A 25,101-nucleotide genomic window follows, 5' to 3' on the forward strand; every position below is an offset into this window, starting at 1 on the left:
TTTTCCCAAGGTGGATATTATGCATATTTTACCCAGATCTACACAATTCTTTTGGTGAGAAGGGCAGCCCAATCCAGAGGGGGAGGGGGTTGGACCCACCTCTGGAGCTGGCTCTGCCCTGCACTGGTACGGGTGCCCAGCGCACCGTCGCAAATGGCAAATGCGTGGGCGCAGGGGTGACCCAGAAGCCACTGTCCTTCCCTAGGCCTGCTGATGCAGAAAGCTGTGCTGGCGAGGCCGGGCACATTTTGGGGGTGAGCCAGGGGATGGAGTCAACCTTAGTCGTCTTCCACTGCCCACCCAGCCACCATGCGCTGACCTCAGAGATATGCAATGTTTTTCGGGGTGTATCTCTGTTGTCCCTATGGGGCACAGGTGTCAAACTTGCGGCCCTCCAGATGTTATGGACTACCCCTCAGGGCTTGAGATAGCCCCCCCTGCTTTGAGCTCAACTTGTATCAAATAAACTGATGATAACGACAGCACCCCCCCCCCAAAAGTTGCCAGCATTCAGTACTGCTAAGTGCTGTCATTTAAAAAGCCCCTTTTAAATCAAAGATGGGTTCCAACTTTTTTTTTCCTTTTGAAGGACCCACAATTGTGCACGTGGGGGGGGGGGTCAATTATTAAAACTACTTGGGAGTGGCGATGAGATTAAAAAAACCCCTTCCTACAAAGCTCTGACCTGAAGATGTGGCAGCTGTGAATGTAAAGCAACATGTTTACATCCTCTACGTAAAAATTAAGCTGCTCTGGCAAGTATGGAGGTAGGGGCTGATGGGAATTGTAGTACCAGGAACATCAAGAAGTACCAGGAAAGACCTGGGAATAAATGTTTAAGCAACTCAGTAGAATTCACATGATTACAACACAGCTCTAGCCTAAGCCACTGTGAAGAACTGACAGCAGGTACAACTCCCGTAAGTGGAATTATGCTCTTGGGCACGAGCTACACGTGCTGTATTTACAGTCAACTAGTTTCCATTGAACAAGAGAATTCGAACCCAGTACTACAAACAAAGGCCCCTTCCGCACAAAGCAGAATAATGCACTTCCAGTGCACTTTGCAGCTGGATTTTACTGTGCGGAATAGCAAAATCCGCTTGCAAACAATTGTGAAAGTGGATTGAAAGTGTGTTGTTCTGCATGTGCGGAAGGGGCCAAAGATAAGACAACCACAGAATGGCTACAGAAAAAGAACACCGGAAAATAAGGTCCACCGACATTTCGCTTTCTGCTACCAAGTTCTTTCGCTCACATACCGAGCTTGTTTTCAAACAAACAGGCTCTCTTCCGAGATTCCTGCTAAGAGGTCATTTCTCCACTGCTGCGTTCCCGTAATACATTATCGGCAGAACCAATCAGGGTGTTGCATAAAGCTAATTGAACAAAGTGCTTTTGCGAGGCCAATAAGCACGGAGTGTTACCAAAACCATTACCCGGGCATTTCACAGTGCCGGTTATTGAAATGGCATTGCAGAAACATGGTGTGAGAAGAGAACTGGGAATCTGAATAAATACTGAATGTGCAAACATGCTTTTGCTTTAGAATTAAGCCGGAAGACTGAAAGGTATTTCGAATCAATACCTTACAACTAAAACTGAAAAAAGCTGATACATCAGTGTGTTGTTAACCACAACGTAAATCACGCTGATGCGGGAAATTCCAGCCAAGTTGCTAATGGGAAATCTATAGCTCTCATACCGGGTCAGCATTTGTATTTATATTGTAATTGGGAGGGGGGGGGACCTTCTGGAAAGTTCCCCTCATCCACCCGTGATACTGCTGTGAATCCAGTCTCTAAGCTCCCTACTCGACAACAGCAAAGGTTTAACAATGCATGCTCTCAAGCTTTGTGACAGAGTGGTGCCATGGAATGCAGCACCAATCAGGGGCTCTGGAAGTCTGCACAAACACACCGCAAAGAGCGATACACAGGCCTGTCTCCGTCCATGCAGTGCCAAAATTCCTGAAAAACAGCATACAGGGCAAAATGGGGGTTTGCACTGGAAATCGCCTCTCTTTCAAAAAGCAAAATACCCTGAAGTCTTCAGAATTTGCATTGTGATGCAAGTCAAGGGATCCATCACATTAAAGCTCCCAATTCACCAAATCCACGCAAAATTACACAATTTGCCCTTCTGCGGCATGAAGATTCTGTGGATCCTGAATACTGTAAAATCAGAATTCCCGGCAGACATTTTCTTAGGTGGCAAACTTAATAGGAGTTTGGGAAAGCAATGAAAAGCGCTACATAGACAGAGAAAGAACTCAATTGCCTGAACATCTAAAGCAGGGGTCTTCAAACTATGGCCCTCCAGATGTTCACAGACTACAATTCCCATGAGTCCCACCACTTGGCCATGCTGGCAGGGGCTGCTGGGAATTGTAGTCCATGAACATCTGGAGGGCCATAGTTTGAAGACCCCTGATCTAAAGAAACATTTTAACATCCTGTGCAATTCAATTCACTTTTCTTTCGTAGCCTACTCCTTGACAGATTGTATGTCGGTATGGTAAAGGTTTTTTTTTTCCTTTCGATTCTCAGGAATTCCTTTTTGGGGGGTCTGCATTCCTACAGTCGACAACAGCTCTAGACATAATGCTATCAACTTGAGAGTCTCCCAAAGGAAATTACATGCAAATGGAAAGGAATAGATGCAATGGGTAATTTCAGCCTGAAAAAGTAAGGCGCCATCTGGATTCACACATCTCTAGTTAATTTAGAATGTGCAATTTAAGCACTTACCTCGGATGTATCGTTAAGCATAAAGTAAGTGCTCCTATTCAAAGTGCCTGCCAATGAGTTCAAGGACTTCCTTTCTTCCCAGTAAAATTTCCTCCCCATTAGAAAGTGCTGTTACAGCTCTCAATCCTTTAAAGATTGTTTAAATTAAGGGACTGGATTTTAACTGAAATGCTGGAAAGTTTCAAAAACAATTTTGAGATCATTAAGAAAAACCTGTTACTTCCTTCCACAGAGGGATACAATAAATAAATAAAAGTTTATTGTCATTAGAAAAAAGAAGAAGTTTTTATAAGAAATGTTTCAGTTTAAAGAAGGACCGGATCCACGGAATATTTGTAACACACCGGAACCAAAACAAATTGAAATATAAACAAGTTAAAGGTAGCTCCATCAGTGTTAGAGAACAGCAGGCGGTCTTGGCTGTGAGGTCAATGGGTGAAAAGGCAAAGAGAAGAAGGAAGGGAAAGTCAGTAGAAGCTGATTTAACTACTATTCATACTTTGAAAATTGGCAATAGCTGAAAAGCTATGGATATTTGTCAACTGATCAAGACCAGCTTTCCGGTCTCAGTAGCTGCAAACATTAAAAAGAAATCTATACATTCAACAGGCGGATTCCGCAAGGGCCAAAAACAATGGTGTGAAAACAGTGAAAAAGGGTTTTAAAAGGTGTAAACGGGTTTACACCGTCTTCACACTGCTATTTTTGGCCCCAGCGGAATCTGCCATAGAGAAGAAAACTGCTACTTCCTAACAAAGGATACCAACTGGTAAAGATATCTCCTAATTTATTTTTCACCACATTTGGCAAGTATTTTTAGAAGTCTTCTGGAATACAGGCCCTGGGCTGTTCAGTAAGAGCTATCCTGCCTGGTAGCTATTCTTCAAGATTTCCAGCAAAAAGTTTCCCCAGACTCACTCCAAGAGATTCTATTAGCTGGAGTTCCCAAGGTCAGAACCCACAGCCATCCACATGACAAATACAGGTTCCCTCACAAAGGCTCCTTCTGCACATGCAGAATAATGCACTTTCAAACTGCTTTCAGTGCTCTTTGAAGCTGTGCGGAATAGCAAAATTCACATGCAAACAGTTGTGAAAGTGGTTTGAAAATGCATTATTTTGCGTGTGCGGAAGGGGGCAAAGATTACAGCTCTAACACAGGAAAGGTTCCTATTTCCAGCAGGCTGGTTTGCTTTCAGCCAACTGAGGGGGGTTGTGGTGTATCTGCATATGCAGTCAGAGGAACGAAAGTTCCATCCGTGTCAAACTCGCGCCCCCTCCAGATGTTATGGACAACAGTTCCCATCATCCCCTGCCAGCATCATGCTGGCAGGGATGATGGGAACTGTAGTCCGTAACATCTGGAGGCCGCGAGTTTGACATCTGTGAACTAAATGGATATTAAAGCTGAACAACCAAACCACTGATTTGAATTAACATTTATCTTTACTTACTTTCAAGGTAGAATGATACTAGAACCGATCTGGGAGCTTTACTACCTCTAGAATGTATGTTTCTCTCAGACAAACTAAAAATGTCTAAGCTATTGAACAGCCCTAATGTAGAAATTTCTGAAGCAGTTGCTACATTTTTAATCCATGTTCTACATGATATATAACAATGATCCTGTTTTTGTACTTGGAATGTATGGGACTTCTGGTTTATGCCTAATAAAGGTTTTTGGATTGGATTGGATTGGCCATTAATTATTAACAGGGCAACACAAAACCAACTTTAGCCTGGCATGCATTTCTAAATTAATTTCTTTACCTGTTCTTCTAAGCAGATATATAAAGGCCCTGTTCCCAAAAGTAAGGATGAAAAGCTGACGATACTCTCCTTTGCTTTGTCCCAGTGTGATGGTTAGGAGACCACACTGGCTGAAAAGTATTTCTAGACTATCAGAATCACCTTTCTCTGAATCACTGTAAAGGTAGTTTTATGTCACTCCTGATATTATTACATTTTATGTGGTTATGGATTTGGCCTCAGGCAGTCTCAGCCATTTAAGATGGAAAAGCTTTACTTGAGATCATAAACCTGCGAGGGTACGCAGGTTCCGTGGGGAAGAAAGATGGGGTATAAGTGAAGTAAATTAAAATATAAATCCTGGCTTATATATATTTGGCACTTTGGGGTGTATATTTGTAAGGTACTATCTGTCTTTTGAAGAACTGTTGTGAGACACCAAGACCATCAAATGCATGAGCCTTTCCCCTCTTCATATACCAAGGAAGACATTAGAACTTCCAGGCCATTTAATCCCCTGCAAACTTCTCATTCCACTACAGCATCAGGAGGTAGCTGGCTCGCTGCAGAGTACTGAACACAAATTCTTTCCTTGCTGTGCACAATTAAGCAACTTGGTAAGCCTATGCAGAAGTTTTCAAACGCTCTAAGGTCTTAAATGAGCACACAACCTTTCAATCAGTGTCAATAAAAACACTTGTAAAGCACGTACTGTAAATACGTTATCAGGAAAGCCATATGTTAGCAAAAATAAAATTAAACTGCCATATCCAGAGAGAAGCCGGGCCAGTGTGCTCTAACTAAGGTTTATACATAACTGCAAGCGTTGTGTCCTTCAATTACTGTGGTCAACCACAACCGTGCCTTCCTTTATTTACAAAACAAGGGCTTTTGAAGCCTATCATGCCACAAATGGAAGGAGATTGCAGTAAGGGTGTGTGTGCGCGCAGTAAAAGTGTGTGTGTGTGTGTGTGCGCGCGCGCGGGGTGTGTGTGTGTGTGTGAGTGTTGCTGCCTGAACCGGCAGGAGCAGCTTTTTAGGAGGCACTGGGAATAATGTGAGGTGCATGAAGGAAAGGACAGCCAGAAAGTGAAAGTAAGCAGAAACCACCACAGAGCATCTCTTGAGGAGTGGGGGGGCGGAGACGCTGAGCAGGGGTCTGTAACCTGCGGCTCTCCAGATGTTCATGGACTACAAATCCCATCAGCCCCTGCCAGCATGGATTTGTAGTCCATGAACATTTGGAGAGCCGCAGGTTGCATGCGCTAGGGGATTACACTGGGAAGGAAGCAGCAAAAAGCAGGCGTGTCAATTTGCTCTGTTTGCAGCACAACAGGATTCAACTCAGTGTTTTAACCAAAGCCTCCAAGAAACGACCCAGCTCAAAACTGTAACTGTATTCAAAGGCAAGCCCCACTTAAGATAGTAGGCTCAGGATGCTCAGCTAAAAGGCTACATCGTGTCACCCCCGGTCTTTTCCTTGTACTTACACTGTGCTGTTTCCTTTCTCTGCTTTCAAGATCTCATGGGACACCAAACATACCCTCCAGTCACCTTCCCTCTTAACTCCTTCCTGTGATTTCCTTCCCCGGAAGGCATACTAAAAACCATATACCTGCATCAGCTTCCTTGAGAGTTCATTAGTGAGAAATTCTTCCTCCTTTTCATAGTTCACGGCAAGCGTCTCCTTCTCCTTTTGCAAAGCTTGAATCTTCTTAAACAGGGTATTACTAATGAATTCCTCTTCTTGCTCGGCTCTGGCTTGCTGCAAAAAGAAAGATAAAACAATGCATGAAGTAAAAACTCAAAAGCCGTGCTGTGGTGAACTGGAATCACTCTCTAAACGTTTTCATGTTTCGTTAATTTGCTACTCAAGCTCCAGCGCATACCAAGCTTAAGACCAAAGTCTGGTAACTTTGCCCCAAGGATGGAAACACTGTCCACCAAACCTATAAATTAAGCTTCGAACTTCCACTGGCAAAAAGCATGCATTGCAGCAGGTCCATATATTAACAAATACAACTCTGAAGCGAGGCACCTTTGAGGCTCTGCACGTGTCTACTGGGCTCCCAGGGAGAGTGTCTGTCTAAATGTTCATACAGACAGCAAGCATTCCCACACCAACTATATCAGTGATGGCGAACCTATGGCACGGGTGCCAGAGGTGGCACTCAGAGCCCTCTCTGTGGGCACGCATAAACAGAGTTCATCATGTGGGGGGGAAATCGCCTCCCACCCACACATCTAGGTTGGCCTGGGCCGCTGGGCTTGATTATTAGCATTAAACCTAAGACCTAGTTTTGGGGAAGCAGTATAGGTAACCCTGTTAAGTGCTGTTAAACCCCACTGATTTTCATGCAAAGAACTGAAGTACAATCCTTTACCTGGGAGTAAGCTCGGTTGCTGGCAATGTGGCTTGCTTCTGAGTAAACCCTCCTAGGGTCGTGATTCACCCATTGGAAGAGTTGCACGGTTGCTTCAAAGCAAAGCCACCAACTACCACCAAGCTTACTCCCGAGTAACACACGTCTCAGAGCCAATTATTTTTTCTAAACTAAAACCTCAATATTCAGGTTAAATTGCCATGTTGGCACTTTGCGATAAATAAGTGGGTTTTGGGTTGCAGTTTGGTCACTCGGTCTGAAAAAGGTTCGCCATCACTGAACTATATCAATCCTGTGTGCAGAACAGCATTCCGGCTCCAAATGCAACATCCAGTTCCAGGACTAGAAAGCAAGTATTTCAACCAGTTAAGATGCATCTAAAATGAAGGCCACAAAGATGGGCCACAGGATGCAGGCTCACTTGATATCCCCCACCTCTCTCAGGATGGAAATGTCACTAGTCATATAAATACAAAGTAGTTCCCCACTTCCATTTCTTTCAGTGCTCAAACGGAGGGGTTGAAGGTATGACGGTCTTGCGCAACCATAGCCAACCCATTCCCCACCATATAGTACTCTTAAACTACAAGAAAGAAAGCTTTCACCAAAGGTCAGGAGGGCAGTAATTCAAGCAACAGATGCTTTGTGTGACATTAATGTGATGAAAGAAATGGGAGGGTCCATCCTTACTATGTTTTGCTCGTGCCCATCACAATCAGGAAGGAACCAAGCCAGTCAAAATGAGTCTGGAGAACGGGGTGTTCCTTGTACCTGGAAAGGCACAATCTCAGGTTCCCATTTACGAGACCGGCAGTAGGGAAGACACATTGAGAGAAGAGTTTGGATTTATATCCCACCTTTCTCTCCTGTAAGGAGACTCAAGGTGGCCTACAAGCTCCTTTCCCTTCCTCTCCCCGCAACAGACCCCTTGTGAGGTAGGTGGGGCTGAGAGAGTTCTGAAGGACTACGACTAGCCCAAGGTCACCCAGCAGAAATGTAGGAGTGCGGAAACACATCTGGTTCACCTGATAAGCCTCTGCTGCTCAGGTGGAGAAGTGGGGAATCAAACCCAGTTCTCCAGTTTAGAACCACTTGCTCTTAACCACTAGGTGTCAAACTCGCGGCCCTCCAGATGTTATGGACTACAGTTCCCATCATCCCTTGATGATGGGAACTGCAGTCCATAACATCTGGAGGGCCGCAAGTTTGACTCCTGTGCACTACACCATGCTGGCTCAACAGCTGCAATAGATGTCCTGCTGGCCATTTAACCTTGGCAAACAATCCAGGCGACCTGCTCACAGGAGCCAAGGAACAGCTGGCAAATACGCTCATACAAGTTGGAACAGTGGTTGCCGCAAGAAGCAGAGACTCCGGGGACATCCTTCTACAGAAGCCATCACCCGGACTTCTGTGAGTATTCTTACCAGACATTACACTGCTCCCTTGGGTATATCTCTGGTGCAAACAGTTACCTGCATGCGTCAGCCAGTTCAACCAGTTCTCTTACAAAGCCAGCAATGGGAGTGGGGGGGATAGAAGGAAGTGGCCAACTTCCACCAACTAACTCCCACCAGCTGGGGAGGGGTGTGTGTGAGCCCCTTTCTGACTCCACAGTCCGTTTCGGACTGGCTAACTCTTTATTAATATCTTCCCTCCAAGCCAGAGTTTCAGTCCCTCTCGTTTGCTCCCTGTCAGGTATTCCGCCGACAGCGGAAAACCCCGTTAAAGCCAGCATCTTCAGTTTTGCAAAAATCATAGCTTTCTCTTCATCGCCATGAGAATCGTCGCAGGTGTTCGCGTCTGCAAACGCCCCCTGCCATCTGGGCAGCTCCTCCGGCACAAGCCGAGAAGAAATCACACTCTCTACTCCGCCTCCATTTTTTTTCTTCCAAAACACCTAATTTATTTTGCCTGGACTGAAGTCTCTGAACATTCACACATCTCACAGTCTTTGCTGCCGCTGCCGTTTCAATCTCTGCCTCAGCTCCACGGCAATCCGAACTGTTTTTTAAAAAGGTCTGCTGCCGAGATGAAGGGTGACCTCGAGAGGACGCCTGCGCCATCTGCTTTTCCCCTGCATGTTCTAGAATGTATCAAAAACAGCTGGAGCACGCTGCGCCTCAATTCTCCATCTGCATCTCCTTTTCCAGGTTTTAATCACAGGGAATTTAATATCTACATAATGGGGTGCAAACATATCAATGTTGCCAATTGTAATGTCTATAGAATCACCACAATGGAGCTTCAGCTTTCGAAGTGGTGGCTCCATATTGAAAAAAAAAATCTTCTCCTTGGGTTTCTCATGGGAGTCTCTTCATATGCTTACCGCCACGGAAATTTACCATCATCTAAAGATCAGACTGTACGACCAGGAATACCAATCTCTCCTGAGTGCTGCACAAAGCTCCTGTTCCCCTCTATACTTTGGGATCACACCCCTGAAATCTAGCCCTGCTATATACTTAGAACAGCTTGTTAATTGTAAGTGCAGATGGGTCATGACAAGAGCAAGGTGCAACTCATTCCCCTCTGTCTATCTTCAAGGTCGTTTCCTTAACATCCCACAAAGTGAGCGTTGCTGTCGGTACTGTCCCAATGCTATAGACTCAATCCCTCATATCCTGCTTTACTGTTCGAGGTATAATGATATTAGAACCGATCAGGGAGCTTTACTACCTCTAGAATTTATGTTTCTCTCAGACAAACAAAAAATGTCTAAGCTATTGAACAGCCCTAATGTAGAAATTTCTGAAGCAGTTGCTACATTTTTAATCCATGTTCTACATGATATGTAACAATGATCCTGTTTTTGTATTTGGAATGTATGGTACTTCTGGTTTATGCCTAATAAAGGTTTCTGGATTGGATTGGATAATCACCACAAAGGATGTTAATACCCTTTAGAAAAAAAAAACTATATACCACTTTTTCTCCCTAATCAGGACCTGTAGCGGATAATCACTTCGTTTTACCCGCTCCTTATTCTTATCGCTCAAGGTTACCTGGCACACTCCCATGGGAAAGTAGGAATTTGAGCCCAAGTTCTAGTATGACACGTTACCGCTGCGGTCCCCAACTTTTTGACTCTGTGGGCACCGTTGTGATTCTGACACAGGGGGATGGGCACAACCACAGAAACCCCACTGCAGGAGACGGAGTCAACAAAAAAGGTCAGGGAGAGAGGTAATGTGCAACTCTTCAACGTTTCTTGAAGAAGCTTGGTTTAACAGGATGCCTTTTAAAACGAACATATTGTTTTAGGGTATTTTCTTGCATGCACACAGTTACCCTGAGTCACGCAGCGAAGATGCTTGTGGCGTAGTGGTAGCTGCTGCTGAAATAACATTTTAAACGATCGGGGCAGCCAGTCAGATCCCCTCCTGAACAAACGCCCCCTCTGTCCCCAGCCGCTTTCTACAAGCACTCGACCGGTGCCAGGAAAGCGTTGGCAGGCACCCTAGCAGCCCCGGGCGCCACGCTGGGGATCCCTACAGCTAACCATTACACCACGCCGTCTCTTGCCAGCTCCTTCAGGCTTCCACATGTCCTACTGGCTAAATGTGAAAGTAGCAAAGCAACATGGCAGTTTTGGCAACGCACTGCAGTATCTAAAACTTCAGTATGCCAAGAAGTAAACACAGCAGCTCATTGCTTTATCCACTATGACCGTGGTGGCGAACCTTTGGCACTCCAGATGTTATGGACTACAATTCCCATCAGCCCCTGCCAGCATGGCCAATTGGGGCTGATGGGAATTGTAGTCCATAACATCTGGAGTGCCAAAGGTTCGCCACCACTGCACTATTGATTTAACTTGATTTACCGGGGGGGGGGGGGGCAGTGTGGTGTACTGGTCAAAGTGTCAGACTAGGATCTGGGGAACCCAGGTTTGAATCCCCACTCTGTCACTACAGCTTGCTGGGGGTCTTGGGCCCATCACAGGGTAGCTTACCCTGAGGGGCAAGCTACCCTGTGACTGGCCCAAGACCCCCAGCAAGCTGTAGTGAAGATAAAAACAGAGGAAAGGAGAACACTATAAGCTGCTTTAGGTCCCCGCTAGGAAGAAAACTATGATACAAATTAAGTAAATAAATAAATTTAAGAACATAAGACAAGAAGAAGAGGAAGAGTTGGTTTTTATACCTAAGGTGACCAGATTTTAACATTGGTATAGTGGGACACCATTGACCGAGCCGGGGGGGGGGGGGGGGTCTTGATAAAAAATTTGGTCTATATGGAGCAAATATAGGGTTGCCATAAACTTGAAGACACTTGGCTGCACGTAATGCACACAAAGATCAAATCAAACCTGAATCCTTTCTAGCAGCTAAAAATGACCAAGCTGAAGCTATTGACTTTGGCCATATCATGAAAAGACGAGACTCAGTGGAAAAGACAATAATACTAGGAAAGGCAAAAGGCAACAGGAAAAGAAGACCCAGCATGAAGAAGAGAAGAAGAAGAAGAGTTTGGATTTATATCCCCCTTTCTCTCCTATAGGAGATTCAAAGGGGCTTACAATCTCCTTGCCCTTCCTACCCCCCACAACAAACACCCTGTGAGGTAGGTGGGGCTGAGAGAGCTCAGAAGAGCTGTGACTAGCCCAAGGTCACCCAGCTGGTGTGTGTGGGAGTCCCCAGGCTAATCTGAATTCCACAACTCAAGCGGCAGAGCTGGGAATCAAACCCGGTTCCTCCAGATCAGAGTGGTTGCAGCTTGATGAGATGAATTAACTCTAAAAAGGAAGCCAGGATCTCCTTCTCTTCCCTCCACCTTCTCTCAAAGAAGGAGGAAACAGCGCCAGTGACATGCCTGGTGCACTGGGGCCTGGCTAGGCAGGAGCCCCAAGCAGCAGCCACCCTAGCCTCAACCTCTTCCTTGTGCTTGAGGCAGCTGCCCACCTCCCTTGAGCCTTGTCGGAAAGACAGGAATAGGAAAACCATGGACTATATTCCAGGAAGGGATTCTGTTTTGAGCATCACCACAGATCTAATTAAGTGAAGGTGGTGAGATTGGCCCACAATCCAAACAAAAACACCCACTCCTTTATACATCAAAGGTGCTTTTGTAGTGATGAACAAAATACTGATATTACCAAGCCTGCAAGGTCCAAGAATAGGGGTCCATGTGACATTTTGGCAAAAGGAGCCTTCCATCACCACCCACCCCTCTTCATTACCACCACCTTGCCTCAGCTATTTCTGTGTATCTCAACAAGATGGAGGCTCTTCCCTTGCTCACTGGACATTCCCTTTCTGTTTCCCACTCTGACTTGTGGGAAACCCAGCAGCCTTTTCGCCATGGAATCAGACATAAACAAGTGTGTGTGTGTGTGTGTGGGGGGGATATCTAACAAGGCCAGAAGGGCCATGGAAATGAAAGGGGGAGGGAGGATAGAGGCGAGAAATAAAGAGAGGTAGGTACAGTGGTAGGATTCAAATAATTTAACAACTGGTTGTTTACAAGCACCATTTTAAGAACTGGTTCTGCTAAAGTGGTGTGAACCTGCTGAATCCCATCACTGGTGGAACAGGTTGGGGTATGCAGGGAAAATGGGAGCTGATAAAGCAGAATTATTAAAGCCCAGAGGTCCTATTACACCTTGCCCTATTACACCTCTTTGCTCACAAGCTGACCTACCTCCTGCAGTCCCAGCTACATGCACTGTTGTGTGTATGCACTTGAGAGGGCTTGAGAGTAGGGCCTCTTCTACACATGCAAAATAATGCACTTTTGATCCACTATCAATGCATTTTGCAGCTGTACGGAATAGCAAAATCAACTTTCAAACAATTGTGAAAGTGGATTGAAAGTGCATTATTCTGCAAGTGTGGAAGCAGCCTAGATTAAGGAGACATGGGGCTAGTGAGTGAGGGGCACATGAGTGGGTGCTAAGGGACGCATGCACAGCGCAAGCAAGGAGAGGTCAGCTAGGAGGGCTGCTGCAACTCTGAGTAGAACAGCTTTTTTGGAGTCTTTGGAATTCTGACACAGCGGCAGTGAAGACCCAGCAGGGAAACTTTGCCCAATGGTTGCAGCTTGATGAATTTTTATTTCAACATAAGCTTTTGTGGACTAGAGCCCACTTCTTCAGGACCAATGAATGGCTCCTCTGAAAAATGCCATTTGATGTAGGAAACATGAAGAGCTAAAGCAGTGGGGTAAATGAGCTAGGAAACAAAAGGTGATCTGGTACACCCTAGTCTTGTCAGATCTTGAAGAAGAAGAGTTTGGATTTATAGCTCACTATAAGGAGACTCAAGGTGACTTACAAGCTCCTCTCCCTCCCTCTACCACAACAGACACCTTGTGAGGTAGGGCTGAGAGAGTTCAGAGAGAACTGTGACTAGCCCAAGGTCACCCAGCAGGAATGTAGGAGTGTGGAAACACATCTGGTTCACCAGATAAGCCTCTGCCACTCAGGTGGAGGAGTGGGGAATCAAACCCGGTTCTCCAGATTGAAGTCCACCTGTTCTTAACCACTACACAATGCTGGCTCAGCAGGAAGCTAAGCAGGGTGTGTACTTGGAAGGGAGACCACCAAGGAAGACTCTGCAGAGCAAGGCAAACCACCTCTGCTTCTCACATGCCTAAAAAGCATGTAAGGAATTGCTTCTCACATGCCTAAAAAGCACCTCCAGTAAAACCCACCCCCAAACAGCATCACTTTCAATGGTGTTTAAACTTGGGAGCCCAGATTCTTCTTTTAAATCCGCCTTAAAAGGAGAATCTGGCGTCTGCAGTTAAAACAACATTGAAAGTGATGGTGTTTTGGGGTGGATTCTCCCTCACCCTGAAACAGCAACTGGGGACCTCAGATTCTCCCTTTAAATCCATGCCGAAGTGGGTGGATTTAACAGGAGAATCTGGGGAAATTTGAGGGGTGCCTGCTGTCAGGGATGCAATTGTTAAGCTAGCAGCACCAAACTTTCAGGGTATCTTTAGGAGACTCTCCTGATGATACCACCCAGGTTTGGTGAAGTTTGATTCAGGGGATCCAAAGTTATGGACCCTCAAAGGTGTAGCCTTCATCTCCTATTAGCTCCCACCACGAACCAAAAATTTTTTTTTGCACCAGGTCATTTCTAAATCATAATCACATTATAGAAAATGCCCCAACTCACAAATCTGAACACAGCAATTGGCCATGCCACACAGCAGAAATAAAAAATTTAGACATTTTCAAAATGCTTTTACAATGTTTTTACTGTGAACAGTGCTTTAGAAATTAATTTTAGAATCCTCATGGATCTGACTGGTTTTTTCATTTGGTCACCCACTTGTTGTGTTCAGACATGTGCCAAAGGGTTTGTTCTGTGATGTGGTTGTGGTTTTGGGGCAACCAAGGGAAAAAACCAGGCAGATCCATGAGGATCCATGGTTTTCAAGCAGGTTTTTGGGCTACTGCTATGCCACGCAGTGTGGGAGGAGGGATTGTTGTGTTCAGTCAGGTGTTAAATGGCTTGTTCTGGGATGTGGTTGTGGTTTTGGGGCGACCGAGGGAAAAAAACCAGTCAGATCCATGTTTTTCAAACAGGTTTTTGGGTCACTACAGCACCACGGAGCGTGGGATGCGTGATTGTTTTGGTGCTGCCTGGTCTATAGTTTTATGGTGGTTTCATTTCATTCCAATCAAAAAATCATATGAATTCACGAGGATCTGTTTGAAATCATCTGGATCTTGCTCGTTTTTGCACTAGTGTAGCGCCACGGAGCATGGGATGAGTGATTGTTGTGTTCAGAGTTGTGGCTAAGGGCTTGGGCTGTGATTTGCTGGTAATTTATTGGTGATTAAGTGAGGAAATCAGGAGGATCCATGGGGATCCATGCTTTTTAAGCACGTTTTTGTGCCACTGCAATACCACAGAGCGTGGGATGCGTGATTGTTTTATGCAGACATGTGGCTAAGGGCTTGAGTTGTGAAGTGGTGGTGATTTTGGGGTGACTTAGTGCAAAAATCATGAGGATCCGGGAGAATCCATGTTTCTCAAACAGGTTTTTGTGCCACTGTGTTGCCAGAGAACGTGGGATGCGTGATTGTTTTGATGCTGCCTGTCGTCTAAGACATGCTCTACAGTTTCATGGTGATTTCATTTCTTTCCAATGGAAAAATCATATGAATTCATGAGGATCCATCTGGATCCAACTTTTACCTTTTTCCACCTGGAAGCTGTGGGGACTGAACAGAGCCCAACTCAAGGGTGATAGAAAGGCTTCACTTCCAGAAAAGCAGAAGATGCATCCCAAGGCAAGAAAAGTTCCCTGTTAGTGGTGGGTGCTTTTCACAGAAAAGCTTGTGAAATACTCCAAGAAACCAGAGGAAAGGACCCTCAGATGGGGGGGGGGGGGGATTCGTTAAACTTAAGAATACTTGAGGAAGCCTATCAAGGAAAGTGGAACATCAATGTTTTGAATTCATAAAACAAATAAAATTGTAATTTCTTTTCCAAACGTGTCTCACCAATGAGGGCATCTGTTCTTTGAGGCTGCTCTCCACAATCACTTCCCTTCTTTCCATGCCTCCCCCCTGCACCATTTCAACTAAAGTGGGAACTGGTGATAGCTAGGCAGAGAGTGTACACTCATGCCCAAAATGTTGCCCCAGCTTGCAGGAAACCTGACAGTCACTCGCCAAAGCAGCCACTGGTCAATCCATTCCCAAGAGAAAGGGACTTCTGCGATTCATTTCTCTGAAATTGATTGAAGGGAGCACATGAGATCACCACTAGCAAAGACAGAGCCCCTCTGTGCCATCCTCCCTGCCCAACCAAAAGTTTCACCCATGCAAACTTCCCATGTGAAATCCCCTTACAGCTGGCTTCTTATAAGACCCCATCATCACTGGGGGAGAAGGAGTGAAAAGGGAAGAGGGTGGAAATTGACTAAAAAGAAAAACCACGGGTCTTTCAAGGAAGACCACCCAAAGTTCCCATTCATACTTTGGAGGGAGAGAGCCCCTCCCAGCTGTTCCAGAGGTGCCCTTACCTGAGCAGCTGATCTGAAGGAAGGGTGCGCCCAGGAGCGGCTGGGACTGCGCCGAAGGGGCTCCTGGCTCTTTAAATCTTTAAAGGGGCTCTTTAAATCCCCCCTTCCAGCTGGTCCAGCAAGGGCACGTGGTGGAAGGACTGCCACTGCCGGGACCAGAGGCGCTTCATCCCACCCGGCTCCCTGTTCAGCGCTTGGGAGAAAGGAGGGATCTGGCTCCTTTCGCCTCTGACAGATGGACTGCAGAGCAGAAGTGGGAGGTTTTGGGCTGGCGGTGGGGGGAGGCAAAGGGTGAGGGGAGGAGAGAGGCAGCTCAAGCAAGGAGACCTGGAGTTCCTCTCCTTCTCCCTGCCTGCCACGCGGGCCGGCTACGCGCTGGATTTTCCCTCCCAGGATCGGTTCTTCAGCGCGTGCTCGAAGTGCGCAGCCCCAGCAGAACGGCTGAGGGCACACGTGACAAGCCGAGTTTCTGTTTTGCGGGACCTGCTGCTGCGAGTCAGGAGGCAAACTCAGAGCACGTGACTCTCCACCCACATGCCCCCCACGTGACTCGGAGCTTCGATGCATCCAGGAAGAGGAGGCAAGGAGCGCCCCAGAATGCAGTGCGGGAGCCCTTCAACAAAAATCGGGACTTTTTAAACTCGCAGCGTGACACGGGAGGAATTGTTGGAAAGCGGGACCGTCCCGCGGAAAGCGGGTCACCTGGTCACACTATTTATACCCCACCTTTATCTACTGAAAGGAGTCTCAAATCACCTTCCCCCTCACTTCAGATACCTGGTGAGGTAGGTGAGGGTCAGAGAATTCTGAAGAACTGGGACTGGCCCAAGGTCACCCAGTAGGCTTCATGCGAAAGAGGGGGGAAACAAACCTGGTTCACCAGATTAGAATCTGCCACTCATGTGGAGGAGTGGGGAATCAAACTCTTCACCACTACATTACATTGGCTCCACTACACCATGCTGGCTCTAAAAACCTCCCAATGCAACACAGCAAATGTTCATCTGGTCCACCACCCTGTTCTCCGCTATGTCTAGCTCGATGACCTAGAAAGGCCCGCAAGCAGAGGCTCAGAAAGCAAAGCCTTCCTCTTCATAGCCACTGATATTCAGAGTTAGCTGCCTTGGAACATGAAGGCTCCATAAACCCACCATGCTTTTTGTGCTCTGGGACAGAAGTACAGAAGTGGAATCCCCCACGGACAATAACAGGCAACGAGAAACCAAATTAAACCAGTTTTTTTTTAAAAAAGAAAGTTCTTTTTCGCACACACATGGAAACGATCCTCCAGCGGCTTCCACTTCCCCCCCCCCAAGCCGGAGAGGTGGCTCCGCACGGAGCCGCCTCTTGGTCAGCCCCCTTCCAGGGGTAAGAGGGCAGCGTGGGCGGGTCTCTGCAGCCCTCTAGAGCAACGCTGGACATGAAGGTCAGTGGAGGCGACGGGGAAAGCAGCGTCTTCCCAGCGGTGAGGTTCGCACCGTGCCGACAGGAAGACGCCGCTTTGCAACAACCTCGCTCGTTGAGCGAGGTTTAAAGCGGCGGCTTCACGCTGCTCTTGGGCAGCAAGGACAGCGCTGCTGCGATGCAGCAGTGCATCCTGTGCGAAGGGCAGCCCAGGGACTGCATTTTGCCGACCCTAGGCTGCTGTATTTTGCCCATGCGGAAAGGGCCGAAGAGACAGATTCAATGTGGTACATACATATCCTAAGATAAGCAACAGGCCTCTGATTTCACAGTAAACATGTTTTAGTTGCAGCTTTCACTCATATTTAAGAGAACACAACCTCCCCTATTCTCACGCATGCCCTCTTTGATACTGTAAATGTAAATTCTTTATAAATTTATAAAATTTATTTTGAAAATTCCTTTTCTACATTTTGTAAATCTGACCACAGCAAGTCATGAACTGATCACATCCGGGTTAGATTATTGTGTATTATGTAAAAGAAGGTAGACTCGGTAGAACATATCCTTTTAAACTGTGATGCCCGTAGATTGTTATATAGACAATTTATTTATCCCCTACTGAAGCAAATTCCAAATTCGACATCTTATTTTTACGTAAGATTTTTGCTAGCGGATAAAAATTCTAAGATGACACTGACGGCTGCAAAGTTTTTATCCAAAACAAAATATGTCCTGACTTGTAGTGACATTATTATCAGTGAAATGTGGATTTTTTAATGTAATTTTTAGCGTTTTGCTGTTTGGTTCATTCATTCATTCATTCATTCATTCATTCATTCATTCATTCATTCATTCATTCATTCATTCATTCATTCATTCATTAGATTTGTAGACCACCCTATCCCCTAGGGGCTCTGGGCGGTGTACAACAACATCAACATATATCCAGTTTATCATAAAATAAACAATTATTACATATATTAAAATCCATTAAAACCATTAAAACAGTGGTCAATACGATAATAACAGGCGTTCCATCACCCAATTAATTAAAAAGCCTCCCCAAAAGGAGGGAACGGCCGGACTCCTCCTTAGGAGGGTAGCGTAGATGTGAATGCTGGGCCTTTGGACTGCAATTAAATTTATATTAAGGGAGGAGGCTGTCGTTCGAGTATCCTGGCCTGCACCATTTGTGGCTTTAAAGGTCAGAACCAGCATTTTGAATTGCACACAAAAACAAAGCCAGTAAAGTGATAGTAGGATTCCTGTGACCAACCCTTGACAGTAGCCCAGGTGCTATATTTTGAACAAACTGAAATTTCTAGACTGTCTTCAGAGGCAGCCCAGCCAGGTTACAGGGATCCTACTACCACTTTCTTTAGACGCCAGCCAAAATGTTTTTATTTATCAGGCTTTTAACCTTTTTAACAACATTTTATGGTCTGCTTTTACCCTGAGAACCACTTTAATCTACTTCATATTTTATGCTCTTCTTTTTTTTTTATTGTGGGTTTCAACAACAGTTACGATTTTTATGTGTACGTTTTATGTTGTAAGCTACTTCAGGCTGCTTCCCTGGAGAGAGGTGGGATAGAAATGTTCCAAATAAATACAAAAAAAAATTAAAATATTTTTGGAAAGGGCATCATTATTGTTCCACTCAACGTTGTGGTGATATTTTCCCAACATTAATTAAAACAATTTTCCCACAACACAACTTTCCAGCATGTTATTGATGCTTCCGTTAGTTAGTCACGCCCTTCCTGACTTTCCAATACAAAATTGGAACAATAACTTTTCAAAGGAACCTCCCTAACTTTTCAAATGAACCACCTGCGACGATTCTCATGGCGATGAAGAGAAAACGTTTAAGAATCCCTAAAGCTTCCTTCACAAAGTAACAGCAGTTTCCCTCTTGCCCCAAAACCAACCCGAGGAAGCCAAAAAGACTTCATGTCGTTTGGATTGCCAGGAACATCTCGATCCTTCAATTAGTGGCAAGATAGTCAGTGTTTTTAAAAGGTGTTGGGAGCCTGGAGTACTCTTTAGCTCTGCCAAGAATACGCTGCTAGCAGACGCTCCCGGCCACTGCTTACCAGTAGTGTCTGCACTCTGGCCTGTACCCAGAGATGTGGGGTGGAAATTTCTCAAGAGCGTTATTTTTCCAGAGGGAAAAAAATTAATTTCTACATTCATAAATCTAAGAGTGGGTACCATAACTATTATTAGGCAAGTTTGGCAGTTGTGAAGCATTTTTTTCTCCAAATAATGTTTTTCAGCTGGTCATCCCTATGAATCCTAAGAAAGAATACAGGTCACTGTTCGAATTATACATAACCTTGCACCGTGAGATTTTATGGTTAGCTCCACCTCCTGTTGTTGTGCCTACTTCCCTGTGTCCAAATCCTTAAAAGCCATACTTGGATGGCAGAACATAAATATGATCAGGTACAAATGGGTGCAGGAGCGCTGGTGTATGTATGTACCTGCCCGAGCACTGGGGTCACAGGGGGACACATTCTCATGCTGAGGAGTGGAGGCAGGGGCATGCAGGAGGCCAATTGGCCATGCTGACAGAGGCTGATGGGAATTGTAGTTCCTGAACATCTGGAGAGCCGCAGGTTCCCTACCCCTGGTTTAGGCGAATGGCAAAGACTTCCTCTTTGTCCAGGCATCTGGTTAGCCTCCCTGGAAGCTGCTGGTCCGAAGTTGGGGGAGTGGAGTTATTTTAATGTTCTCTCTGTGATATGCCTCTGAAGATGCCAGCCACAGATGCAGGTGAAACGTTAGGAACAAGATCTACCAGACCACGTCCACACAGCCCGGAAAACCCATAACAACAAGTTGAATCTGGCCGTGAAAGCCTTCAACAATATCAAGAGATGCTGTTGTCCAATAACAAGGCCTCAATCTGGAGGATTCCTGAACTAAAGTTGGAGGCTTCTTGTGTTCCCTTGGCCTCAGAGTTCCTCCTTTTACCCTACCTAAAAAAGGGTAAATTCTTTTCTTTACCTTTGCTAAGGTAATGGGTCTTCTTACAGATAGTGGGGGTGGGAGACAAATTTTGAAAAGGGAGGATAGGGAAGTTAGAGTAACAGGTGGTTAAAAGGTGGAATAAGATAGTGTTTAGCTGTTTCAAGTTCATTTCATAATCATGGTTTTGGTTTTGCCCAAGATTTCCATGTGTGGCTAGATTCCTGACGAAAAAAGCTTTGACTCTCAAAAACGTTATCCCCCGAAAATGTTGTAGGTCTGTAAGGTGCTACTGGATTCACATCTAGCTATTCTACTGCAGACCAACACAGCTACCCTCTGGGGCTATCTTCTTCGTAAAAACTAAAGCCTATGGAAGATACAGAACTGGGTTATTATGTTGATATTACACATGGTTTAATAACTAGCTTATGTACCAGGTTGTTAGAAACAAAGTTTACAAAATAATTAAACAAGTAAGCACTACGTAATGATTCGCCTCTTTTATGGGCCAGAGGGGAAAAATTTAGGTCAATCCACCCAGAGAGGCTTCAAGCAACATAACAAAGTAATTAATATAATAATCATGTTGGAAAACAACCCACACACCCCTCCCACCAAAATTCAAACTGAGCTTCCTTTCCTTCCTCTTTTACCCGGTTACAAGCAAGCAGTATGATCTATTCCACATGAAACATATCGTATTGGTTCAAAGTGTCTGAACAGACCAAGACACAGGAATGCCGTGGGCACACAGGGTGTGCACAAAAGATTCCCAAGAAGCACAGTTGGTAGAGGACGTGTGCAGGATGTGAAGGGCTCACAGATTCATGTAGAACACGAAAATGGCCATAATCTGCATGAGTATGGCCAGTAGGAATCATAGCCAAGAAACAAACAGTGGCATGGCTATGCCAAAAGCGCCCCTTTTCGCTGGAGCTGCTACGTGGTGCGTGCAGATAAGGTGCTGACATTTTATTAACATCTTTTGAACTGTTTCTGTTTAATGGGAACACGATAACATTACCATGGCAACTCAAAAGAAACAGCTAACTTCTATCATCTGAGCTAAGAAAAAGCAGGTGTAGAATATTAAAGAGTGACAAACCTGAAAAACAGGAGTGTATTTAAGACAGGTTGTAATGAAATGGGTGCTAAGTATAGTTATCTGCAATTTATCTTATTATGTTTAACTAGTTCCCAACCTCACTCACTCACAATAAAACTTAAAGATAATTCCTGTTTGTGCACCGAAAGGTGACCACTTTGTAGATCAGTGGTGGCGAACCTTTGGCACTCCAGATGTTATGGACTACAATTCCCATCAGCCCCTGCCAGCATGACCAATTGGCCATGCTGGCAGCAGCTGATGGGAATTGTAGTCCATAACATCTGGAGTGCCAAAGGTTCGCCACCACGGTTGTAGATGGATAACCACGTTAACAGAGTACCATAGTCGTAGGGGTTAGGCAGCTAATGGACACATTTCTCAACGATCACTCTCATAAAATGACCAAAAAGCTGAACACTAAAGAACTGTGCAAAACCCAGTGACGTGTGCTACCATTATACATTTACCATCTCCACTGGGAAAACATTCTATTGCGGCTGACAAAGAAACAGTTGCGTGAAGAACAAGTTAGTGAAGTGCTGAGTGCTTGATCAACTATTTTTAAAGCTGAAATATTATGCACGGTTCAATGTTCACTCAAAGAAACATTGTCAAGTTGCTAGTTTCTTCAGTTCTGGGACCAGTGCCACAGCTAGCCCTCTAGTACCGTGTTTCCCCAAAAATAAGACAGTGTCTTATATTAATTTTTGCTCCCAAAGATGCGCTATGTCTTATTTTCAGGGGATGTCTTATTTTTCTGTATTCTGTTCGTCGGGCATGCTTCCAAACAAAAACTTTGCTACGTCTTACTTTTGGGGGATGCCTTATATTTCACACTTCAGCAAAACCTCTACTTTCAGCAAAACCTCTACTTTCAGCAAAACCTCTACTATTTTCAGGGGATGGCTTATATTCGGGGGAAACAGGGTATGAAATAAAACAATCATAGTCTGCTGTAGTCCACAGGACACATAGAGATCTGTATCTTCATGGTCTGACTATGCCAGGGGTCTGCAACCTGTGGCTCTCCAGATGTTCATGGACTACAATTCCCATCAGCCCCTGCTGGCATAGCCAGGGCTGATGGGAATTGTAGTCCATTAACATCTCTGCTCTATGGGATCCTTGTCTTTAGGAACCTGGAAAGCCAGGAGTCAATTGGCCTTGCTGGCAGGGGCTGATGGGAATTGTAGTCCATGAACATCTGGAGAGCCACAGGTTGCAGACCCCTGAACTACGCTATGGCCAATCTCACAGGCCCTCCAGCTCTTGCCCTGGCATGCCATAACCCAGTCCTTGTGGCACCTCTAGTGTACACTAGTTAGCCATGATATCTTCTGTTTCTACCTCCAAAGCATAGTTATCTCTGAAAAGCACAGCTTTCCCTGCTGTATCTAGTTTTATAAGTTTTGTAACTGACCCAAGAGCTAAAAACCCCACAGCACATGAAATATATGGGGGTCAGTTTCTTAAGCGTGGTGTAGTAGTTAAAAGTAGGCAGATTCTAATTTGGAGAACCGGGTTTGATTCCTCACTCCTCCATCTGAGTGGCAGAGGCTTATCTGGTGAACCAGATATGTTTCCGCACGCCTACATTCCTGTTGGGTGATCTTGGGCCAGTCACAGTTCTTTGGAACTCTCTCAGCCTTACCTACCTCACAAGGTGTCTGTTGCGGGGAGAGGAAGGGAAAGGAGCTTGAGTTTCCTTACAGGAGAGAAAGGTGGGGTATAAATCCAAACTCCTCCTCCTCCTCTTCAGATAGGACAGTGTGCTAAAAACTTTTGCTGTTTTCTATTAATCTATTCATTAATGAATAGCAGGCATTATACAGCCATGGAACCAAGCACGAAACAAGACAGCACAGTGCGACCGAAAAGTCAACACTATCTTGTTGTACGTCTCTCTTCATAATCCTAACGCTTGTCACACTGATTCACAAGAGCTTATACTGGATTTAAATGGTTAAACTTTATGGCGCTGCTGGTCTTCTGTTTAAACTGCAGTAGAACAGACTATTCTGCAGGTAGAACCCAGCCATACCTGTGGAGTTGCAGTCACCCAGCCAGCCAACACTAAAGTGCTCCTGATTACCAGGAAGGGAGGGGATCTACCATGCTTGCAAAACCAAAACCACACTCTGGCAGGTGTGTGTGACTCACACCCCAGATGCTTTGAACAATCTACTGGCCTGTTCAGATCGTATTCATGCAACACCAAGCGCATGGAAGACTGCCTGATCCAAGGACATGGGCGGCAGCAACGGAACTCTATGCTCCTGGGTGGTTTCACACTTCCATTCTGCACTGAATAGTTTGCAACTCGGAAAGTCTGGGAACTTTCAAAGCAGTCCATGGTGCCACACAGGAATGGCCCCAGTAACGTCAAGAAACCCTCAAATGTAACTTACAAACAGCTCTCTGGATTATGGCTGTAATTATTTTCCCCATGCCGAAGAACTCCAGCTCCTACAGGTTTTGTTTCAAAAGGGCTCGGCTGCTGCGGTGGTTAAGAAAGCCCAGCAAAGACTGTACTATCTGAGACTTTTAAGGAAGCAACAACTGGATGGAGAACTCCTGGTGTCCTTTTACCGCTGCGCTATAGAGAGTATCTTAACCTACTGCATCAGTGTATGGTTCTCCAGTTGCACAGTGGCAGATAGGAAGGCGCTCCAAAGGGTGATCACTACTGCACAAAGGATTATCAGCTGCCCTCTCCCCTCCTTGGAAGAACTCTACAATTCCCGAAGCCTAAATAAAGCCCAAAATATTCTGAGGGACCCGTCTCATCCAGCACACTCTCTCTTTGAACGGTTACCATCCGGCAGACGATACAGGGCCCTTAAAACTAGGACAAAGAGGCTTAGAGACAGCTTCTACTCCAGAGCTGTGGCTATGCTAAACTCTGCAGCTTCGTATTGATGTGTTTGGGGCTGTGTAGGGATGGGTGGAGGAAGGGAAAGTGAGGATGTGTGAGTCTGAAATTGTGTGCATCGAGGAATGCTGCTGTAAATTTCGTTGTGCGTGCCCAATGACAATAAAAATGCTTATGCTTATATCCCAATGACAATAAAAATGCTTATGCTTATATCCCTTCTAGTATCTTCCCTCTTCCATTTCCCTTTAACTGACTCCTCAACTTCAACTCTTTCCTTGCAAATAAACTAGTTCCTCCGTCTACGCAAACACTCTCACCTGTTTCCTCTAGCTTCTTAAAGAGCGGAATAGAAGTTTTCAATCCAATCTGCTCATTTTTGAAGGTCTTATAACAAGCACAAACGCTCCACTTCATCCTGAGTGTATTTTCTTGTGCTCAGCTGCAAGATCCTTATCAACCTCAACAATTAACACTTCACACAGCGAGCACAGAGTCCCGATGCTCTTCCACAGCATGTAGGAAGATTTGTTGAACTGTTCTATGGAGTGACTCCCACCTTTTGCAAGCTGGTCCCCTTCCAGTTTCTCCCTGGAATTCCAATCTATTTAGCTTCAGGGATGAAGTCTGCAATTATTAAAAATAACACGGTGCAGTCCATCGTAAAACAGAGAGGGAAAGAAAAAAGGGAGCACAGGCACCTGATGGCAATTTTGAAGCAAGTCCAAGAAAGAATTTTCTAAGTAAAAAGAAAAGATCATCAACCTTTTGAACAGAGCAAGTAAGGTCAACATTTCGCTTGGTGATGGGCCTGCCCAATGTCACAGGCAGCCTCCAACCCTTCTTTGCTAGAAATTCTCTGTTACG

At 45.3% G+C, this 25,101-nt stretch overlaps 1 protein-coding gene across 1 annotated transcript in view; it reads right to left on the reverse strand.

The window, feature by feature from the left end:
* The window catches only part of CCDC6 (coiled-coil domain containing 6), a 91,604-nt gene that overhangs the window by 50,480 nt on the left and 16,023 nt on the right, over positions 1-25,101 (reverse strand). Inside the window, exon 2 of the mRNA XM_048506868.1 lies at positions 6,115-6,264. Coding sequence (XP_048362825.1) covers positions 6,115-6,264 — 150 coding nt within the window. The remainder of the gene's footprint in view (positions 1-6,114; positions 6,265-25,101) is intronic.

Source organism: Sphaerodactylus townsendi, linkage group LG08, assembly GCF_021028975.2.
Source record: "Sphaerodactylus townsendi isolate TG3544 linkage group LG08, MPM_Stown_v2.3, whole genome shotgun sequence".
NCBI classification, from domain to species: Eukaryota; Metazoa; Chordata; class Lepidosauria; order Squamata; family Sphaerodactylidae; genus Sphaerodactylus; species Sphaerodactylus townsendi.